Below are 24431 nucleotides of genomic sequence, written 5' to 3' on the forward strand. Positions count from 1 at the left end.
CAGAGTTTGAAAAGAAGATTACATGAGATACAGGTTAGCAAAGTACTTGGTTTCAAAAAAAAGTATTTGTCTTGCTTTAGGGTGTGTATATATAATAGATATATTTTAAAATGAGACCACCATATTTGTCATGACATTTCAGATTATGGTAAAGAGATTAGGAGTACAAATGAGAATGTGTCATTAAAATCAGATCCTGAACAGATTATTTCCTTCAACTGAGGAATGTCAGTTTTTTTTTAATTTAATATAATATATGAAATATTGTTTTGGAGAGAATGGAGCAGTGTTTCTGAAGCAGCTAGGAAATACTCTAGCCCAATAGAGACACCCTCACCTGGTTAGGCACTAGTAAATCAGGTTACACACTCTGCATTTCCATGGCACAGTGTCAGTTTGTATTAAAACCTAACACACTCATGGTTAAAAAAAAAAGAGTTACAGACAGAATTAGAGTGAGGTTTACCCCCAAATTTACTCTATTCAGAAATATGTTAGACTTCTACATTTAATAGAATTTCAAATGCATATCCACATTGTCAAAGATATTTAAACTGCAATATCTCTGAGAGTATCCATTAGCTTAAACATTATCAGAAAGACAAAGTAATACATAAATACTTATTGGAAAAAATATGATAGAACAAAAATTATGCTTTATATTAAGCCGTTTTGGGGGGAGGAGGCTCTTATTACTTCTAAAAGTAGAGGTCATGATCCTCCAAATCATAAAAGTGACTTTTTATACTTTTATGATTTTGTTGAATCCTGAGTCTCTTATAACAGAGGTCAGCAAATTTTTCTGTAAAAGGCCAAACAGTAAATATTTTAGGCTTTGTGGGCCATATGGTCTCTGTTAAGACTATTCAACTCTGCTGTTTCAGTGCAAAAGCAGTCCTAGATAAAATGTAAACAAGTAAGTGCAGCTGTGTTCTAATAAGACTTTATTTAAAAGCACTGAAATTTGAATTTCATATCATTTTCCTGTGTTGTGAAATATTCTTTGGATTTTTAAAAGCCATTAAAAATCTATAAACCATTTTTGGTTTACAGGCCTTTCACAAAAACAGGTACAGGCCAGAATTTGGACCACAGGCCATAGTCCACCAACCCCTATATTAAAAGATCAATAAAAAATGGTAAGTTTTACTGGTCTTTATAGGCTAATTCAACATGAGCCAACATCAAGGATTACAGTGCTTCTGACATCCTTTATTCAATTCACATAGAAAAGCATGCAGTATTACTGTAAAACAGTACAGTATTAATGTAAAATGTTCAGTGCACATTAGATAAACAAGTCATTAACATACAAACCATTTTTAAAGGCCTATATGGGCATACCAAACATGTTTAGAATAATATACCTTTTCAGAATCTAAATTAAAAATTGTGCTTAGCTCACCTATTCTCACCCCCTTTACACTCTTCATGAAAAAGTTTTTTGGGGCCTACATAACAGATAATCTTTTAGCCAACTGAAACTTCTTTTTCTTAAGTAAGGAAAACAGTGCAAGCAAGAATGCTACCATGCATACGGTTTCCATGAAGAACAGTAACATGCAAACAAGAACTTTACCACTCCAAAGAAAGTTCCCCTGGGACATAAGTGGATCAAGAACTTGGCAATGAGTGCTCCTGCACCTGTATATCTGAAACGATGAAGCTACCATGTTTAGGCTCCTCCAAACACAACTGTTCCATGACTTCTTGCTAAAGTAGGCTCAATTTCTGATTTTCAACACACACAAAAAGATGAGTGAATGAAAGCTACCTGACATAAAACAAGTATTTTCATATAGAAAATGTATTCTTTCATATTAGCAACACATTTTCACAAAAACTGGACAGAACCCAACGTTAAAAATGCAAACATATACATAAAACTTAAAAAAAAAAGTAGACGAGTATTGGACTAAGGTTCGAGTGCTATTTCTCCATCATGGCCTTGAATAAAAGTTAGGCTATCACTAAACATAAATAAAAAGAGGCAGGCAAAATAATTTCCACCCTAGGAAAAGCTTTAAAGAAACTCAAGTGTCTTATGAGCAGTGTGTGGACAACACCGAAAGTTTTATTTAAAAAATCCAAGTTCTAAAGATAACTGAGGCTTCAAGAAAACAAAATATACCCAAACCAGATACGTATAATATTCATTAAAAAGAAACTCTCACCCTACCTTTTCTGGTCAAAAAGATCCCCAAATGAAAATGAAAAAGACTAAAACTCTTCAAAGTGAACAAAAGTATCCTGGGTACAGGCTAATCCACCATTCTGACTTGACACCTGACGAAGGATTATCAGTTCAAAATGGTATAGAGCTTTTATGAGCGGAAAAAACTAACTTTGAAATCTTATATTCCTCTCAGGACAAAAACATAAATGACACCTTTCTAATGAGTCAACTTTTAGTTGCTTTTGATGGGCTGGCATTGGAAAGGCTGCTCTGGATTTTTCTTTTTGTTGATTGATTCACATTTTTATTCCTCTTTTCGGGCACAAAGGAAGCAGACCAAGGAGACTGAAGGTGGTTATGAAGACCATGCATCTCTGAGGACATCTTAAACAAAGATGACCCAAACCTTTGATCTTCAAATAGCCTGTGTGAACTGCTTAACAAAACACCCTGGGAAAACTCAGTCTGAAACAAACAGCTTGGGGGTTTGATTTCATTGGTTCCTGGGTTAGAACTGGGATGGAGTGAAAAATCTTCATTCATTTCCTGGTCAGATGGAGAGAGGAGAAAAAAAGAATTGGGTTTCCATTCATTTCCATTTTCTAACTGATCAGTAGTTAGAGAACCTTTAGAAAGGTTTGGTTTAGTTCTTTCTTCCAGCTTATCTGGTTCCTCAAGGAATTCACTGCCTTGAGATGACTTTGCTAAGCCATCCAAATCCAATGACTTAAAACCGTTATTACAAGGGCTCTTGCTGTTGTCTGACTCTGACATCATTGAATCCAACTCCGAGATTTTGTCAAGGTAAGCCGCATCCATTGATGCTTCGCTGGATGTTCTTGTCCGATTCATTTCAAAGGAGCGGAGAGAATTCAATCTCTTGGATAAACATGAGCCTGATTTCTCACTCAATTTTGAAGAAATTTCTCCAACACAATTTGCTATCGTGTTCTCTTCTGAGCTTTCAAAATCCAAGCTGGGGTCATAGCTCGTGGAACAACAATCCCAAAACCCTGTCTTTGGGGAAGTAAAACATTCTGATTTCTTCTCACTTTCACTTCTATCATCTTCTGAAGAATCTTTATTACAAACATTCGGAGAATCACAAAAATCATCAAACACCAGTTTTCTGAGATGGTTTGAGTGCTTTCTGGAACCTCCTGCTTTGACCACAGAGCTCTCTCTATTTTCTGGCGTATTGAGCTGAAGGCAACTAAGGGACAAAGGAGTACAGGGAGCTGGAAGATCATAGAGTTCTTCATCTTTGTAGGATACACAATCACTTGGCTTATTACCCCATTCTCTTTCCAAATAAGTATCCATACTTGTATCTGTCACATCTAACATTATTTCCACCCGTTTGTGATATAAGTCTTTGTTCTTAGAACAATTTGGTTCTGTTTTGCTGGTGCTTTCCTGTCTGACAGAACTGCTAGAAGGTTTTGCCAGGTGTGAATTCAAGGTTGATGAGCCAAGCTGCTTTCTGGCACCATCACCTTGATTCTTGGATGCCATATCCTCCTCGGTGCCTTTGCTCCCCTTGCCATCTGTAGAAAGTGCTCTCTGGCAAATGGAATTCATAGCTTCCTTCTCATCACTTGAATTTTTTAGCTGTGTAATTTGAGATTCTAGTTCCTCTATATATTTATCACTTCGTTCCAGGGCTTTCTTGAGGCGATTGGTTTCACGTTCATACTGTTCTACTTTGGACTGAAGAGCAGCTACTGTAAACCTTCCAAACCTACAAAGAATGGAAGGATCGTTAACCTTACAGTTCAAGATTTTTTCTTTCCTTTTCGAAGTTTAAGAGTGCAAATTGTCTCCACCCATTCTAATTTCACATAACAGTGACACTTCAGACCACTCAATGAACAGGATAAGAGCAATGACAGATGTAGTACCTTCAAAAGAGGGTTTCCCCATTTATGTATTAATAAGCATATGATAATAATGGCAAAGGCCTAATAGGATACTTCTGTGGTCAAATCATACTAGTAGTAGCAGCGAGGCAGAAACTCACTGATGATTTCCCTCCTAAGAGATGGCATTATCAATTCAGCTCATATATGCATGAAGAGTTATATCCTAAAACAATGGCAAAGATTTATGATAACATTTGAACAGTGGTCCACATCTTGAAATATTTACATTCAATCATTTTCCTATCGTACAGCACTGTTTTACAATACATTCCTTATACAGTGTCACCTTGTCAGACATAAAATTTGAAATTCAGAAATCTTAGCAGTTCCAGCAGGAGTGGGTTTAAATACTTATTTGGATCCTTTCAATTATAGCTACCCTTGATCTGAGGTTTTTACTTGGCCTTTCTGAGTACTGGGCTTTAATTCATTTCAGCTCTACTTATTTTTGGCATTTCACGACTGTGTGGGACATCAATTTCATTTCTTCCAACTCTGAGGTACAAAGTCAATGCTTGTGCTTCCAATGTATTACACATAAAAACATTTTCACATTTTCTGAAAAGGAACATTTTGAAGAATAAGTGAAAAAGAACACAACAAAAAATCACTCCTCTCACTTGGGATTACCTTGTTTCCTATTCCCTTAAGAATGGGTACTGGGGTTCAGCTAAGAAAACAAGTTTTGAGCACCTAGTATGGCTCATGGTATATTTGGAGCTGACGATAAAAGGATCAATAAGACTGTCCCAGCTCCAAGGGACATAAAGTATCTATCTTAAATTCTATCTGATCTGACTACCAAAGGAAATTTCATCTTTCAGGAAACTGCTTCTTATGAGTCAGTAAACATAAGTCTTACATTCTAACCCCATGAAAAATAACTTCTCTCCACAAAAGTTCTTTTAAAAAGCTTTTTCTTAATCATTTTTTTGATGACGTAAATATAGGCCCATCTTGAAGAATTCAGGGATTGTCTGTTTTGAGCAAGGTACTTGAGAAGGTGACTTCTACAAATTGTTTTAATCTATGGGTTTATCTTTTTCTTTCTTTTTTCCCTAATTACAAAAGAATAATTACAATTAAGAAAATGTACTAAGTATTAAAAAATTAAAACGGAGAAGAAGCCAACAGTAACTGTACCTCTTTGCGTCAACAACTATATGTTGTATGACTCTCACTCAAGACCCATCAGCTCCTCCTAAACTGTAGCCCAGTTCACTCTCCAGCTCCTCCCCTACATGATCCCTGCTCTTGTCACTAAGGGAAAAAAGCAGGGACAAAGGTAAATATAGATTCATAAAATCTCAGGGTTAGAAAGGACCTTAAAAGACATGTTGCCAAATACTGACCTACTCACTGCAATTAACTGATCTCCCAGAAAGAGCACACTCCCATCAACCTCTAAAAATCAAAGCAAACACCAGAGGTATAACAAAAACAAAAGCAACTTCAGTAACAAGCCTCCTTGGTTTTTTTTTTTGTTTTTTTTTTTTGCGGTACACGGGCCTCTCACTGTTGTGGCCTCTCCCGCTGCAGAGCACAGGCGCCGGAAGCGCAGGCTCAGCGGCCATGGCTCACGGGCCCAGCGGCTCCGCGGCATGTGGGATCTTCCCGGACCGGGGCACGAACCCATGTCCCCTGCGTCGGCAGGCGGACTCTCAACCACTGCGCCACCAGGGAAGCCCACAAGCCTCCTTGTTTTAAAGACAAAGTTTACTACTATGAGTATTTGGTTAAATGAATGATGGGAGTTTTTCCTTTTTCACCAAAGAAAAATGTTTTGTTTTGTAAATGTAGTATTTGACAGAGTGGTAGTTTCTGCAAGAGAATTTTAAAAGGTGGACAAAGATCTTTAAGTTCATTCAGCAAAAATATCTGTGAGTTCTTGGGACTTCCCTGGCTGTCCAGTGGTTAAGACTCCCCACTTCCAATGCAGGGGGTTCGGGTTCAGTCCCTGGTCAGGGAACTAAGACCCCACATACTGTGCAGTGTGGTCAAAAAGTTAAAAAAAGTAAAAAATAAATATTTGTGGGTTCTTGACTGTAACTACTCTGGCATAATCAAACAACCCACATATTTTTAAATGGAAAAACTATGTAGCATGTTTATTTAATGCAAACAGCAAAAGTGACAGCCTTAAATTTGCTTGCCAAGACAAAATTTGCTTTTTCTTAAGTGCAATTTTTATAATAAAACTATCCTCAGATGAAAAATAAAATCAAATGGTTTAAAAGCAAATAATGTTACTAGATAGTAAGTCAGCTGTTACCAAAGGATGTCCTTGGGAACTCAAAGGCCTACATAAGAAGTAGTGACAAATAAGGAATGTTTCCCCAAATATTAGCAGCTTCTTATTCTAGATTTTAGTCTGGAATTTCAGACATAATGTCATTTTATGATGCTATATTTGCCCCTAATTTTTTTATTATTATGTTTTTAAAAGAAGTTAGTTAACAAATGTTCTGAGCTGAAGTCAAAATGATAGCCTAAGTATGTTTTTTGTATTACTTTAGAGAGAAAGCTGAAGTGCCATGAGAACTAACAACAGAGGCCAGCAACTAAGCACATATGAGAGGGACAAGCAAGGAGTCACTGATGGAGCCGGCTGTTTTCTAAAAGGTCAATGCCCTCAATTCCCCTAAGTTCTATTTCAATACTCTGCAAGTCTATAACAATTCAAATATTCAGACCTTTTTACCATTCTAATAAGGGAACTGTGCTGGTGGGCAAACTAAAAGAAATATATAGTGAAACCCAATGAACTGATCAATTAATTTATCAGTCCATGTAGCTTATCTGTTTTCTGTCTCTCTCTTCACCATTAGAGTATAAGCTCCAGGAAAGCAGGAATTATGGCTAGCTCCCTAGAACAATTCACAGTACACAGTAGTTTCTCATCAAATATGTTTTGAATAGATGTTATTTTCTTACTTTAAGATACATCAATGCCTTACATCAAGACAGAGCCAACACCACAGGATAATCCAAAGGTCCTTGGGTCTCTTTCACACGTAAGCATTATGAGTCACTATATTACTAAACTAAATGTTTCCTACGTTTGACTGCTTATTTTCTTTTTTTCACTGACACCAGAGAAAGCAACAGAGAATGACATACATACACAGCATAGTTCTTTTTATTCTACAGGCTTGCTGTTCTACACTCTACTCCATCCAAAAAAACTTTCCACTTTCACCTTTGCAAGAGAATGCAAACAGATGAGACTTCTGACATATTTTTAGCTTACCCTAGATACCAATATTAAATTTGGCAAGAGACAATTTACTTGATCATATAGAAATAACAATTAGAGATGCACACCTGATGCTATACTTCCATGGATGAAAACAATGAGGATAAGAGCTTATTTAACTTTGGGTATTAATACTCTCTTATTCACACTAATTCCAGATATTTCCAGACTACATAACATTAAGAAGGCAAGCCAGAGGGATTTCTAATATCATTTACCATACTTCCTTTTCCTGCGCAAATTTCAAAATGGAGTATTTTTATAAACATTCCATTAGAGACCAGAAGGCTTTGATTTTCAAAGCAGCAGTGATGGCCAAGGGCTTCATTATGTCAGAGAAAACATAAAGCAGTTTGGGGGCTGCATCTGATATCAGAAGTGTGTTTTGCTAAAATCTAAGGAGAAGCTTAAAGGATTCTTCATCTTGCAACGTTAACTCATGGACACGTTCTGGCTGAGAGCTCCCCTGTTCAAAAAGCTACATAAGTACAAGACTGGTCCTGTCCCTACTAGAAGTAAGAGAAATAAAAAGTCCTATTGGTTTGACCTCTGAGGTATTATAACTAAAGGGCATCTCTAATAATGAAAAGTTCCCAAGACCACATTTTCTCATAGCTCATCACACAGGAGGAACAGGACGTGTTTGAAGGGCGTCAGAAGAAAGCAAATGTGATAAAAGAATAAATGCCAGAACCAAGTGTCAAAAGAATTAACCTCTAGTGCTATGCAGCCATTAACTAGCTGTGAAACTTGAGTAATTTACTTTGCCCCTCTAGTTCTCAATGGCAGCCCCAACAAAAGGGATTAATGCAGCAAAGCCCAGTGGGTTGCTGAGACCACCAAACTTCAGAAACATCTTCTTGAGGAACAAGCGGGGTTCTGGGGAAGTGAGCCCCTCTGCCTTCCATGTACCTTTGATTTTATATATTTTCCTTACTTACTACCTGAGGTAAGAGTGAAACAAAGTAAAAGCAATCTTTGGATATGGACCAGCTTTTGTGATCCAGCCTGATATGTCTTCAATATCGAGGTCCTTGATGGTTTCCATATGCACAAATTTCAGTTACCACAGTTTAGTTAAATACCACCAGTCACTGAACAACATGGTTAAAATTTACCACATTATATTAACTGTGAGTAGCTGCATAAAGTAAAACTTCACTGCCAGCTTTTCAGTTCACAAAACACTATATAAACAACAGACCGTGCATCATGAACAGTGACCAATCAGGTCACTTCTCTCAAAGTCTGAAAGTATCTGTGCACCTGTTATTCACTTCATACACAGACAATAAAACATATAGTTGTGCTGTCACATGACATTTACAAAAATGGATAATCAAAAGACAGCACTAGGCAACAAAGATGAGGTTTGGCAAAGAAATGGAAAAGTGATTAATGCCAGTAGTAAAGTTAGAATCAAATGTAAGTGTAGAGAAGAATAGCTGACTGTGGGAATGTTGAAACTGTCACTATTTGAGAGACCCTAGGTAAGCCAGAGGAACTTGGGAAAGGCGAACTTGTTGACGTAAATGAAAGAAGTGGCTGTGATGAAAAGGATAAAGATGTCTAGAGGAAGTGACAGGCTGGCAAAAAACTTCACATTAAAGCAACATGGAGCTATTTCACAATACTGAAAGCACAAAAGGATTAAATGTAAAGCTGATGCAAACTTAGGAATAGTTGTTGAAGCATTAGAAAAGTTGCTGCCTTCATATCATAAGCTATACGCTAAGAAGGCAAGCACTATTCAAATTATTCTCCGTAAGTTTTTTATAAAGAAATAAAACATTTCAATTCTCAATGTTTCTAATGTTTTAAATTGTACTATAAAAATATTAATGTACTAAATAAGTATCAGTTTTACTATTTTTTCATCTTCATATACATTTATAACTGACAGTAAGAGAGTTAATGTTTTGATAAAAATTATTAAAGTTTATAGAACAATTTGATTTTTCTCACTGATTATTGAGATTGCTTTGCATGGTTTTAGGTTGAATGGTCATTTTTATGATTCTATACAACCATGCAAAGTGAGGATTACCTGTACTAAAGTAATGCTTGGTATGTGGGAAAACCAAGTAAACTTGAGTGAGCCTCAACAATTATTTTTTAAAGAACTGTTACATTCATCTAAGAAAAGAATGACCCAGGCATACAGTAAATTTTATTGCAGAGTTGCCTGGCTATATAGCTGCAGTTGCATATCTTCTCATTCCCTGACTTATGGAGATACTAGGAAAGTATCTTCTTAAAACATGGAAGAGAGATAAAAGTTTTAGGGGAAAAGATTTTCTACTGTTCCTTTCCCCTTCCTAAGTATTTTCTCCTACAGCATAATATATGGGTTAAAGATTCCTTAAGTTTGCAAATGCCTCTTTTTGATTACACAGAACTTCAGTGAGTAGTCTGTGATATGAGCTCTTTAGGATCTGAGTTTGGGCGGAGCTGGGAAGGAAAGGGGGAGGTCCAGTGCTGTGCTCTGCTGTACGCATGTGTGTACAGGATGCGGAGGAGGCGTACTCCAGGGAAAGAACACAGGGAGGACCGGCACTGTCGGCAGCTCAAAACTGTACTTGGTGGTGGGGGCCTTTCTCTTACCTGCTCCTAATGAGCTGTCTGTGCATTACTCATATCTACCCTCATCCCTGTGTATGTATCAGGAGGATGGGGTAGAGCGTTCTGTCTTTAAACTACTAGAGAAGCTTTGGAAAGTGCCCTATACATTTTCATCCACTGCTGAACCTGATGACTTGCCAGTGTTTCTTCAAGAGAGTTTTCTCTGTTTAAAATGAAACACTTATGAAAATGTTACATTCCTAGAGAATCTGTTAATCATAAAAGTACTGTCTATGGCCAATCCCTGTCACACTAGTTGAGTCCACAAAAATATATTAAACAACATGAGGCATACCAAAAGAGAACAGGAAAAACCTCTTCCCTCCTGAAGACTCAAGATAATGTTTCTATTCCCTGGTCCAACATCCGAATAAATAAATAAATAAAGGCAAGTGAACTCTGGGGATGGAAATTACCAAAATTAAATGTAACAGACAAATCTTCCACAATGCTCTAAGTGACTACTAACGACAACGCTGGTGACAATAACAGCAGCAGCCACAATTCACTGAAAGTTTACTTGTGTCAAGGACATTGCTATATGCTTGATATATATTAACTTACCTAATTTAATTGTCATGTTAACTTTATGAAGCAAGATCTATTATTCTTATTTTAAAGATGAAAAATGAGATGCTTAAAAAGGTTGTCTCTTTTTCCAGGTTATGCAGAAAGGAAGCAGCAAGAAGCCAAGTCTGTCTGAGTCCAAACACCATGTATGAAGCCATATGAGATGCTTGAACATGAGATCCTTTCTTAAATAATGTCAGCACCTATTTATACTATGACATAGTATAAAACGCAAGCATGTCTACTGAGTGCCAAGTCTGTATATATATATGGTCAAGGGACTAGAACTGTTGTACTATTTATTAATACATACATTTGCTATTAGAAATATGGAGAGGAAATAACAAGATGTAGAAATACATTCAGATATGTATGCACAAAGCCAATAAATATTTATCAAACACCTATTATGTTCTAGACATAAGTTCAAGGTATTTTCAAACTTCCAAAGATCATTTATTAAAATGGCCTTGCAGGAAACTACAGCACAGACAGATCAACCTGGCAAATGCCAACCCAAAAAGCATGACTATTTTAACCAGAGATATGAATACTAAATCTGAACCAGAACCATAAACTGGAAGCTCCACCTTTAATTGTGCTATGTGTAAAAAGCATATATTATCTTCTTGTCTACCTCATGCACAATCAGCAGACATCTTCAACTACATGGAAACAAAGCTACCAATGTGAAATGAGCAAAATTTTAAATGTATAATTTTAGGACCTAAATATCACATAGGTACTTACTTATCTAGGGTTCTAATAGGAATAAAAAACACAAGCTATGTTATATTTCATCTTATATTGTTATATTCATCACAAAACAGAAAGTGCTCCAATATTTGGAAGAATAAAGAAAAGCCACAATTTCCCCCTAAAGACAAAGGTCACATGGACAGTGGAACTAGACAAAGAATTAAGGCCCTTGCAGCCATTCCTTCTTCCACCACCTCCCAAAAGTCCTGTTTAAAAATTAAGGTAGGGCTTCCCTGGTGGCGCAGTGGTTGAGAGTCCGCCTGCCGATGCAGGGGACACGGGTTCGTGCCCCGGTCCGGGAAGATCCCACATGCTGCGGAGCGGCTGGGCCTGTGAGCCATGGCCGCTGAGCCTGCGCGTCCGGAGCCTGTGCTCCGCAACGGGAGAGGCCACAACAGTGAGAGGCCCGCATACCGCAAAATAAATAAATAAATAAATAAGGTAGAGTCTGATTGGCAAGCTTTCAAACGGAGAACAGAGTTTAAAAATAATAGCTCAGGAACTTCCCTGGTGGCACACTGGTTAAGAATCCGCCTGCCAATGAAGGGGACACGGGTTTGATTCCTGGTCTGGGAAGATCCTACATGCCACGGAGCAACTAAGCCCGTCACCACAACTACTGAGCCCACACGCCACAACTACTGAAGTCCGTGCACTCTAGGGCCCGCGTGCCACAACTACTGAGCCCGCATGCTGCAACCACTGAAGACTGCACACCTAGAGCCCGTGCTCCACAACAAGAGAAGCTACAGCAATGAGAAGCCTGTGCACCGCAACGAAGAGTAGCTCCCGCTCACAACTAGAGAAAGCCCGCATGCAGCAACAAAGACTCAACGCAGCCAAAAAAAAGCTCGTATTATTAACACAATTTTAAAGAAAGGTTTATTGTGTGTGTTTATTTTATTGAACTAACCATGCATTTGTATTTAAAAATTGTGGTGAAAATTCTTGCTGCAATACCTAGAAATTCCTAATAGAAAACACCCAAGTGCTGGGCAGCATATGTAAATTGAAGAGGAACAGGTTCTTTTTTGTGGTAAGTCTCTAAAAAGGGCTAACCCACATCTATATTCACTGCCTGAAGATGGACTACTCTTTTTACTGTGGAATAAATTCCATTCTATTTGTTAAATATATCTCATTTCAATTCCATGCAGAAATACCCTAATTTTCTGCCCTAAAAGATCAGCCTCAAAGTTGACATGACATAAATGGCAATCCTAATCTTTCATGGAAGGAGAGAACCTTGAGACATGCTATTTCATATCTTTTCACAGTTCTCAGAGGAATAAAGGATTTATACCTTTTCCCAAAATATACTAACCTTAACTACAACAATAAAATCTCAACAGTATAAAAGAATGCAACTGTTGTTGGGTGAAAAAAAGCATACTTAAAAATCTCTAAACTAATAGTATCTATACATTTTTCACTATAGTTAAATCAATCTCTCTCAGCATGAAGAACAACATGAAACAAAATAAAACAAAAAACTGATCCAGCCACTCTGTAATTATTGCTCAGATGATAGTTATTGAGGACTAATGCATGCTGAGAGGTGATGAGGAAGGAAAACAAAAGGAGTAGAAGACATTATCCTTGTTCTCACGCAGTTCATAATCTTTCTGACAACCTTACCGCTTAGTCATTAGCATGCACTACAGGCTCCTAAAATATCTTATCAATATAATAAAGGCAAGTTGACAGAAAACTGCAGTAACTGTCCACCCCCAATTAGCTGAGTAGCCAGAGAAGGGCCCCTCAGGCAGCTGAGGGGCCTGAGCACACCCAGCTGTCACAGTCTGGCCCCAGGGTATCATCAGGCTCCCCTGACAGTCTACAAGTTCCCCTTCCGGGAAAACCAAAGGGCACAGCAGAATCAGTCAACGGATCAGGCTGGGGTCAAATACCAGGAATCATGGCATTTGTCAGAGCAGAATCGTGAAAAACAAAAAAGGCCAGAAAAGGTCAAGAAGAGAGAACAGCCAAGGCTAGCAAGAGCAGAGATGCTGCTGAGGAAGCTGAACGCCAGGTGTAGTACTGGCACATCTTGAGACACAGTTTAGGAAGAGCAGACCTGTGAACCAGGAAGGGGCACAGCTCACTGTCAGCACAGAGACAGGTAAGGGCAGGAAAACCTGGTTCAAGTAAGGTGACTCAGACCAGAACATCGTCCTGGAGCCAGGCAAGCCCTGACACTACCTCCTCTTTTCCTCTTTCTATCTCTCAATCTCTAGTACAATTTAGGAAAACTTCACGAAATCCCTCTACTCTCCTCATTTGGAGAATGCCAGGAATCTCTGACTTTCTGCCCTCTTAAACCCTATATACCTTAAGCTTCAAGAAAGCTCAAGATCTTAATTCCCTGGTCAGTTCCCTCCAAGGAGCAGTATAAAGTATTAGAGTGTAAGGACTCCTTCCTTCTGCCATGTCCCAGAGAAAAAATACACACACACAAACACTCACACTTTATACAGATACACACTGAGTTCATTAAAAACAAACAAACAAACAAAACATGTCTTGGGCATTCCCTGGCAGTCCAGTGGTTAGAACTCTGCGCTTCCATCACAGGGGACATGGGTTTGATCCCTGGTTGGGGAAATAAGATCCCGCAAGCCGTGTGGTGTGGCCAAAAAAAAAAAAGTATTAGTTCCAAGGAGCTGGCAGATTAACTGAGCATGACAGTCAGAGCTGGTCAGTATACGATGTAATCCTTAAAACAGTATGATAAAAGAATCATCTTGGAAATCTCAGAGGGTCTCATAGATAAACTGACAACTGGGCTCGATCTCAAAGGATGGGTAGGGATTAACCAGGCAGAATAAAAACAGAGAGGCTAATGGAGAGGACCAGGGAAGGCAAAGGAAAAGACATGCGCTAAGGTACATGTCATAACATGGCAAATCTCGGCCCAGGGAGAAATTCAGCATGGCCACAGCAGAGTATAAGAAGAAGAAGGTTGGAGAGGTGCTAAGAAGGCTAAGCTGAAATCATATTGGGAAAGCGGCTTCCGTACTATACTAAGAAATTTGGGCTTCAATTTGTGAGCAATGGGAAATCACCAAAGGTTATTAAGCAAGGCAGTGAGATGATCAAAGTTATATTTTAGAATTCAGGCAACAATAAAGCAGATGCTCCAGGGTTGAGAGAAGAAAAGAAGAGCTATCAGTCGGAAGGTTGTTAAAATCGGCTAAGCACGAAATCATGTGGATCTAAACTAGTGGGAACAAGAAGAAGATGCGTTACCGAGGCATTTAATAGGTAGGATAGAATATACTGAACAGTTAGGTGTGGGGTGAGGACAAGGGGTGGAGAAACATAGGAAGACTGGAGTTTTTTGTTTGTTTGTTTGTTTGCGGTACGCAGGCCTCTCACTGTTGTGGCCTCTCTCTCCCGTTGCGGAGCACAGGCTCTGGACGCGCAGGCTCAGGGGCCATGGCTCACGGGCCCAGCCGCTCCGCGGCATGTGGGCTCTTCCCGGACCGGGGCATGAACCCATGTCCCCTGCATCGGCAGGCGGACTCTCAACCACTGCGCCACCAGGGAAGCCCTGGAGTTTTTATCTTAGGCAACCGGACCAGTAGTAAAGCCATGAAGGAGCATAGGAACAAAGCAAGAGGATAAACAATCTTTTGTGTGGGATGGATAATGGATACAGTTATTTAGACACAAACCTCTACCAGTTCTTTGTGTTACATGCTGTGCCAAGGACATACACTTATTTCCTTTAATCCTCAAAGCAGTACATTATCCACATTTTATATAAAGAAAGCAATGGCCCCAACAGGTCAAGTAATTTATCGAATGTTATTTATCTACTTATTTAGTTCTTCAGCAAGTATTTATCAGGTGCCTCTCAGGTGCTGGGGTTTTGCAAGTGAAGCATATAGACAGCAAGGCTGGACTCAAGTCATAGGCTGCTTTCAGTTTTCATGTCACCTCAGAAGAGTTATTTGAGAACAAGCCTTCTGCACTTCAAGTTAGTTGATTTGAAATATTTAAGAATTGCTAACGATGTATTTTGCAAACATTAATGTGAAGTACACTGAATTTAATGTTGAATACTTTCAAGCATTCACCTCATAAAGCCACTGTTAAACATTAAAGAAAGAGAAGGGTGGGAGGACGGAAGTAGCCCCTTGCTTCCGCACCTTCTACTTCCTTACTTTTATTTTTTAACATCTTTATTGGAGTATAATTGCTCTACAGTGGTGTGTTAGTTTCTGCTGTGTAACAAAGTGAATCAGCTGTACATATACATATATCCCTATATCCCCTCCCTCTTGCATCTCCCTCCCTCCCACCCTCCCTATCCCACCCCTCTAGGTGGTCACATAGCACCGAGCTGACCTCCCTGTGCCATGCAGCTGCTTCCCACTAGCTATCTGTTTTATATTTGGTAGTGTATATATGTCCATGCCACTCTCTCACTTCGTCCCAGCTTACCCTTCCCTCTCCCTGTGTCCTCAAGTCCATTCTCTACGTCTGTGTCTTTATTCCTGTCCTGCCCCTAGGTTCTTCAGAACCATTTTTTTTATATTCCTATATACATATATATGTGTTAGCATACGGTATTTGTTTTTCTCTTTCTGACTTACTCACTCTGTATGACAGTCTCTAGGTCCATCCACCTCACTATAAATAACTCAATTTCCTTTCTTTTTATGGCTGAGTAATAATCCATTGTGTATATGTGCCACATATTCTTTTTTTTTTTTTTTTTGCGGTATGCGGGCCTCTCACTGTTGTGGTCTCTCCCGTTGCGGAGCACAGGTTCTGGACGCGCAGGCTCAGCGGCCATGGCTCACGGGCCCAGCCGCTCCTCGCGGCATATGGGATCTTCCTGGACTGGGGCATGAACCCACGTCCCCTGCATCGGCAGGCGGGCTCTCAACCACTGTGCCACCAGGGAAGCCCCACATATTCTTTATCCATTCATCTGTCAATGGACACTTAGGGTGCTTCCATGTACTGGCTATTGTAAGTAGAGCTGCAATGAACATTGTGGTACATGACTCTTTTTGAATTATGGTTTTCTTAGGGTATATGCCCAGTAGTGGGATTGCTGGGTCATATGGTAGTTCTATTTGTAGTTTTTTAAGGAACCTCCATACTGTTCTCCATAGTGGCTGTATCAATTTACATTCCCACCAACAGTGCAAGAGGCTTCCCTTTTCTCCACACCCTCTCCAGCATTTATTGTTTGTAGATTGTTTGATGATGGCCATTCTGACTGGTGTGAGGTGACACTTCATTGTAGTTTTGATTTGCATTTCTCTAATGATCAGTGATGCTGAGCATCCTTTCATGTGTTTGATGGCAATCTGTATATCTTCTTTGGAGAAACGTCTATTTAGGTCTTCTGCCCATTTTTGGATTGGATTGTTTGCTACATGAGCTGCCTGTATATTCTGGAGATTAATCCTTTGTCAGTTGCTTTATTAGCAAATATTTTCTCCCATTCTGAGGGTTGTCTTTTCGTCTTGCTTACGGTTTCCTTTGCTGTGCAAAAGCTTTTAAGTGTCATTAGGTCCCATTTGTTTATTTTTGTTTTTATTTCCATTTCCCTAGGAGGTGGGTCAAAAAGGATCTTGCTGTAATTTATGTCATAGAGCGTTCTGCCTATGTTTTCTTAACCGTAGTGATAAAATCATGGCATGGCAAAGCAATATAGCATGTGATTATGAGCACAGGCTCCAGAGCCAGACTCTCTAGAACTGAACTCTGTCTACTTACTAGCGCTGTGATTTGGGGGAAGATACTTAAACTTTTTGTATCTCAGTTTTTATCTTTTGTGAAATGTGCTCAGTAGGAGTACCTATCTTATAGGTTCCAGTGAGGTTTAAATGAGTTAAAACTTGAGATGTACTTATAACAGAGCCCATAGTTAACACACAACCAATGTTACAGTATTACTGTCTTAGCCTTTATCACTGAAATTACCATGTTTGTTTAGTTGCTTGACCTCTTGTTCTGTGTTCTCCATTCTAAACTCCACAAGAGTAAGGTCACAAGGACAACCTCAGAGGGCTGCTTTAGATTGAATGGTCAGGAAAAGCCTTTCTGACTCTGATGACAAAAGGAGACAGCCACATAACGATGCAGAAGCAAAACATTCTAAGCAGAGGGAAAAAGTCCAGCATGTTTTAGAAACAGAAGAAGACCAGTATGGCTAGAGCAGGATTAGCTGGGGGAATGAGAATGAGATGAAGTGGAATAAGCAAGCAAAGACTAGTTGGTGAAGAGTCTGGATTTTATTTTAGGAAAACACTGGATAGTTTCAGATAGGAGATTTAATAGTGTGATTTATACTTTATAAAAAGCAATTTTGAGCATGGTGAAACTGAACTGGGTAGGGAAAAGAGAGACAGAGTGGAAGCAAGGAAATTTGAATCCAGGTACTGTTGTCTCCAGAACGAAGCATTTATTTAACTACTGTGCTTTGTGGTGAATTTAAGGTATAGGATCTTGAGTGAAAGTATAAAATAGATAGATGGAAACACTAATCTACAGTTTAGGAAAAAAGGCAAGGCCAAAGATTTAGATTTTGTTTTGTAATCTCAGACATACAAGTAGATGATTATTAAAGCCATGGGAGTTGATAAGACGGCTCAAGGAACACAAATACAGGAAGAAGGGAAGAACGTGCAGGTGATGACTTATGAAGTCTATTCTTTCCTCCTCAGAGCACTTTTTTCATGTACTAATAATAGGAAATACTGCTCACCATCTAGAGAGTACCTGGAGCCTTTATCTTCCCCCAGAAGGAGCTGAGGCATGGGTGAAGACTGGTCCATAATGATAAGCCTTGGGGCTGCTGGGCAGTAAAAATGATGCTTAACACTACCATAGTATCAAACTCACAGATCTCACTAAAGATACAATGACATTCCCAAACACATATTTATAGAAAGGAAAGCCATTAATCCAATTGTAACCAGGTTTGATTTACATGACCTATGGAATTTTGTATATGGAGCTTTATACCCCACGCTTTAAGGTAAGTTAGAAGCTAAAGGCATGGACATCTGCTCTGCTAAAGCCTCATAATAGGCGGCAACATGGCACAAACTCTGCCTAGCGTGACTAGAACAAAAAAAAAGTCACAACTGAACAGAGATCTCAGAGAGAGGGCATAGGACTCTCAAATGCTTTACAAATCAATTCTTCATACCCCTTCGAGCGAAAAAATCACTAAGGAACTCCTCTCTCTATCATGGACAAATATATCACACTTCCTGGCACAGTTCAGGAATAGAGAAATGCAATTCTAAAGTCCTCCCTTCAGCTTCTTATTCTTGTTTCTTATCATGTGGAGGTGTGACACTTGGCATTCCCCATTAAATAGGAGACTGAGAACAGGCCTTTCTGCTTAGAGCAGAATGTAGTGGAGTACTAGATGTAGTGGAATTGTGCTAACCCCAGCTGTTTAAGTGGGATGATGACGGTCACAATGGAGAGATGTGCAAATTACACAGAGGACCTCTGCTCTGCTGAGTTTGAGAAGGAAGCCACCGTGTTTTCTTGGGCATGACTTGTGGCTACTCTGGAGACAAGGAACTAGAGCTGAAGGGACCTCTTAATACTCCTTACCGCTCAAGCTGTTTCCTCTTGCTCAGAATGCCTTCCTCTTCACTGAAATCTCCATCCTTCAAAGCTGGGCTCAAGTCCTGCCTCTTAGATAAAGACTCTCGTCACTCCAATCAACTGGCCATTCTCTGAACTCATATTGCTGTCTCTGCTATTTGACTTAGTAACTATTTAGTATTTAATTGTTTCATGTATTTTTTCTCATCTTCATTAGATTATGAACTTCCTGGAAGCAAGGACTATGTTTTGTTGGTTTTAATCGGAGAACAGGAAAAACTCCATATACTCATCACCCACATTCAAGAATTATCAAGATTTTGCCTCATTTCACACATATATATATATATCCCTTTTTTTGTTAAAATGTACTATAGTTCATATTTTAGTATGCATTTCTAAAAAAAAAATGGACATTTTGTTAAGTAACCATAAGACCTAAACAAAATTAACAGTAATTCCTTGGTATCATCTAATATCTAGTTCATATTCAAATATATCCAATTGCCTCAAAAATGTCTTCTGACATTTGTTATTAATCAATATCCAAACAAAATCCATGTACTGCATTTGGTTATTATATCTCTTAGTCCTCTTTTATTGTAAATCAGGCTTCCCCTCCCATTTTGCCAATGATTTAATGAAGAAATCTGGTCATTTTTCCAATTGATTGTACCATATTCTGGATTTGTCTGTCTGTTTTCTCATAGTCTTGGGAGCTACGTTTTTATTCATTTACTCAACAAATATATACTAGGAGCAGAATATTAGCCAGAACACTATAAAATGCAGGGCTACAACCGTGAATAAAACTATAGTCCTCACTCAAACAGAAGAACATGAAACAAATAATTACACAAAACATTAATTATTAGTAATTGGGATATGTGCTAGAAAGGGAAAGTACAAGGTAGTAAGAGAAATTACAGCAAGGGAACCTAACCTACTTTAGGGGTCAGAAAGAGTATTTATTTTGTATAGTTCAAAGCACCTAGGATACTGTCAAGTAAATAAACTTTTAGTATTTCTGGGTTGGTTGGGAGAGTAAGTTTTCTTCGCATAACAGTCTTGTAAACTGAAGGACATTACCACCACCTCTTGAGTTCTGAATATTAAATCTGATTCTCTTAGGAGTCCATGTTAGAGAAAACTGAAAGGGCAAACAGACGGCTTTCTCCAGCTGAAACAAATTAGAAGACAAATTCAGGAAGTCTTTGGCTACATCAAGTCAAAGAAAAAGATCGCATTTTTCTGGACCACCAGTTTAGATATCGAGACAATGAATTTTTGACAAGGAATAGAATGGATATTATTGAAACCTAGAAGAGCACGATTAGTAGGATATCTGCCACACTGCTCAAAAGGGCTTTTAAGTTAAAGTTGAGAAAGGAAAAATATGCAGGTACACTTTAAGACTGGATATAATGGAGGGTAAAAGATAGACTAGAAAAACAATAGCATAGGAGATAAAGGATAATCCAGATTTCATTTTAAAGATTATAGCACTGTTTTTAAAAATTATAAAATTTATTACTTTTATACAATACTATCTACTTGAGACCAAGGTAAATGTCTAAGTCCCCCTTGTTGACACCAGATGTTAGTCTAGTTTTGGGGCAATAGCATGATATTTGCTTGAGTGTCCTAAAAAGAAATACCTTCTGCTATGGACTGAATTGTGTTCCCAACTTCCCCACCAAATTCATTTGTTGAAGCCCTAAACCCCAATGTGACTATATTCAGAGACAGGGTCTTCAGGAGGTAATTAAGGTTAAATGAGACCATAAAGATGAGGCCCTAATCCAACAGGACTGGCATCCTCATAAGAAGAGAGACCAGAGCGTGCACACTCCCTCTCTGACATGTGAAGACATAGTGAGAAGGCAGCTGTCTGCAAGCCTAAAAGAGAGCCCTTGCCGGAAACCGAAATTGCTGAACCTTGATCTGGGATTTCTAGCCTCCAGAACTGTAAGAAAATAAATACCCAATGTTTAAGCCACCCTGTCTATAGTATTTTGTTATGGCAGTCCAAGCTAACAAATATAACTTCCTAATTTTTTTCCTCTCTAGTATCTAAATTTTAAAGCTCTCTCTTCTGCACGATTTGTAGAATACGTCTGCACAACCTGAAAGATACATCAGAAACTAAGGTCATGTGTATAAAAAGTATACCTTGACACCTAACCAAGTAGATAAGAGAAAAATAATTTGTCAAGGCACTTCCTAATCAAGGCAATGAAATGGAATAGATGGTTTTTATTTGCTTGCATTTACTTTTAAACTCTTGAAATTTCATATTCTTTTCAATACGAATAGGAGCTCTCTTCAGGTGAACCAGATCTGGGTATTTTCAGCTGTGGTCAGCTTCTCTCTGAATCCCACTAGGGTTTTGTGATGCAGAGTAAACTAAGGCTATAAATCAAAAGCCATGCTTTTAATACCTCAATGCATTGCAAATTGATCAGGAATAGGGGTCAGTTCAAATCGCTTTTTAAGTGAAACTGTTCCTTTCCCCTGAAGGGAAGGAATGGAAGTTAAAGATAGCAAATCCTAAAGTTATATGGGATTCAGAAGTGTGGTTGCTTGTTAGCATAGACAGCAGTGAGGTTTCTTTAGATAAGATTCTTCAGTTGTTTATCAGGTAGGAGTCATGGCTATTTAAAAACACACATCCTGGTGGCTAGCATTAAATCTGAAATCTGGTGGGCAACTTTTCAAGAAATAAAAGCTACAAACAAAATGGCTTTAGTTCCATTCAGCCTGCCGTGGGAAATGGCTAATGGACAAGCATTACTATGACTGGCAAGGCGAGCTGCCAATAAATGAGAAGAGCAGAGACTCAAACCGCCATATAATAATGGCAACACTTCTTAAGTTTATTTCACTAATTCATCAAAGTACAACATTATCTGAAGTGAAAGAAAAAAGGGGAAGGAACTATTTAAAAGTAAAAGCTATGCTTCTTTGTCTATTGGTTAGTTATCTCTGCTTTGAGTAATTATGGTTTATTTGTAACATTTCTGGACACTACACTTGTTCTACTGAAGGTAATATTTTCTCCTTTTCAAATGACAAGCAGAGAACTACGCCTGGTAGGATAAATTTCCACTGTTTGTTTATGTCTGTCTTTGTCTTTTTCCATTAGGAAAAAATGAAGTCTAATGGTTGGTTGGGAAAAGTGTGGAGTTCTGATATGCCACTCCTCAGAGGGATGGGGGCCATATTCTCTTTTCACTTGTCATTTTTTTTCCCAGAAAAATAACAACCTTAAGCACTGTCTCCCATCTTTTCTCAATCTTCAAGTCTTAACTCTCAATGGTTTCTTATCATTTTAAACTAACTGTTAAGTGGGTCAATAGTTCCAACGGCTTACCTTTTGGAATGGAGTGAAAACTATCCCATCATAAAAGAATAAATTCATTTAACTGTATAGTTCAAATCAGTCCAAAATTCAACAAATGATGCCTTAAAATTCTATTTCAGATAGGCTTTTTAGTATAATGGGTAGTGTAATAGTTTTCAATGTAATGTAACAGAACACAGATTCCAGGGCTAGACTACATTGGTTCAAATCCTATTTCCACCACTTACTAGCAGTGCAGATTTAGAAATATTAATTTGATTTCTATGCCTCCATTTCATCATCTGTAAATGGAGAATAATAATAGTTCTATATCACAGGTTGTTGTACCTGGCAAAGAGAAAGCGCTATATGAATTTTAACTATGATTATTTCAGAAAACATCTAAAGGGCATTATGTTACTCTCCCTACTCTTTGTTAGGACCACTAAACAGTTACATGTAAATCGAAGTGAAGGCTCACCTATCTTAGGTCACATAAAACAATCCTCTTGCTAATCAGATACAGAAAAAGTATCAGAGGGAAATCTTTTCTTCAACACTAGTCTTAACTATGACTAAGATTTTACCAGTAACATAAGTATACACTTGATGTTTAGAGGTAAGACATTCTATTTAAACTTACATGCTTCAATGAAAAGAGTCAAATGACAAACACAAACTATAACAGCAGCTTATTCTAAAACATTGACATAACCTGAAACATTGCTCTGTTAGCAAAATACATACTTCTGGGGTGATCTGTTATCAACTTCAGCTTTCAGTCGTAAATTCTCCCTCACCAGGCCACCATTTTCCAATTTCAATTTTTTATTTGCCTTAGAAAAAAAAAATGTTGAAAATAATTAAGCACAAGTTAAAACAAAAGTGCCTTGTAAAAATAATGACATGAGCCATCTGTATTCTTTAGAGCAACAATATCAGAAAACTGAATACTAGAACATGTCTTCAGAAGCTTAAAATCACCGTTGGGAATGACTTGTGAAACTGTGAACACAACCAAGCATTTTTAATCCATATTCCCCAAGCACTCTGCAAATCCCCTATCCAGGGAAATAAACGGAACTATGTTAGTCAGCTTAGAGTCATTAAGGGACTAAACTAATGGCAAATATGTTTTTTTCTTTTCCTTTTTCACATAACTGAATACTCTAAGCATGATAACATTATACCACATGCAATTATTCACAAAACTAATGCTAAGAATCTTGAGCTATGAGATTGATTTTTGGTTGCTATTTAAAAATAGTTTTTAGTGATAACATAGCTTGCTTTCTTCAAAATGGCTTTCTCAAATGCTCTGGCTCACAAATTCTGGGACTCTCAGAATTGAATCAATGTTTTCTAATAAATTCTATGGATTCTCTTTTGATTTAAAAAAAAAATCCTGGGCTTCCCTGGTGGTGCAGTGGTTGAGAGTCCGCCTGCCGATGCAGGGGACACGGGTTCATGCCCCAGTTCGGGAAGATCCGGCATGGCGTGGAGTGGCTGGGCCCATGAACCATGGCCGCTGAGCCTGCGTGTCCGGCACCTGTGCTCCGCAACAGGAGAGGCCACAACAGTGAGAGGCCCACGTACCGCCAAAAAAAAAAAAAAAAAAAAAATCCCAAGTATGATTTTCTTTTTTGAGTTCTATGATACCTAAAAACTGCATGACAAAACATTAATTGCTAGGAAATCTAGAAGCTCAATATTGATTCTTGACAGCCCAAAAAGTAGTGTGTCTATTGTAGTCTTCTTAAAAGCTACTTCATTTAAACCCCTAGTCATTGTGTTTTTCAATTCCAACAAAAAATAAGACTCCCTAGACTAGGAACCAATCTTACCAACCTGGCAAGAGGAATTCATTGTCTGACTAGAACATTAACATTCAAAGTGAAGGGGTCACAAGAACATTTGTCAACAAAGAGATTTAAACCAACAAAACTTGAAAACAGATTTTAAAAATCTGACCAATAATTTCTAGAACTTCTGACTATATTATTTGCCCGTCAACACACAAATACCCCAAGAGGATGACAAGAGAAGCAGGACAGAGGACACTCTTCTGGGCACCAAGCCTAACTCTCTCACTTAGACTCATCTAGGTGCCTTTTGAGCTCTAAGCACCTGCTTATCTTCGTGGGTGCAAACCAACCAAGACTGTGGAGGGTTAATTCTTTAAGTGACTGATAA

General features: G+C 38.5%; 1 protein-coding gene across 1 annotated transcript in view; it reads right to left on the reverse strand.

Moving 5' to 3' along the window:
* Positions 1-1240: 1240 nt before the first annotated feature.
* The window catches only part of OBI1 (ORC ubiquitin ligase 1), a 46037-nt gene continuing 22846 nt past the window's right edge, over positions 1241-24431 (reverse strand). The window contains exons 5-6 of the mRNA XM_079903030.1: positions 22986-23074; positions 1241-3917 (exon numbers count right to left, since the gene is read on the reverse strand). Coding sequence (XP_079759156.1) covers positions 2402-3917; positions 22986-23074 — 1605 coding nt within the window. The 3' untranslated portion in view covers positions 1241-2401. The remainder of the gene's footprint in view (positions 3918-22985; positions 23075-24431) is intronic.

This window comes from Stenella coeruleoalba (assembly GCF_951394435.1).
Source record: "Stenella coeruleoalba genome assembly, chromosome: 18".
Classification (NCBI taxonomy): domain Eukaryota; kingdom Metazoa; phylum Chordata; class Mammalia; order Artiodactyla; family Delphinidae; genus Stenella; species Stenella coeruleoalba.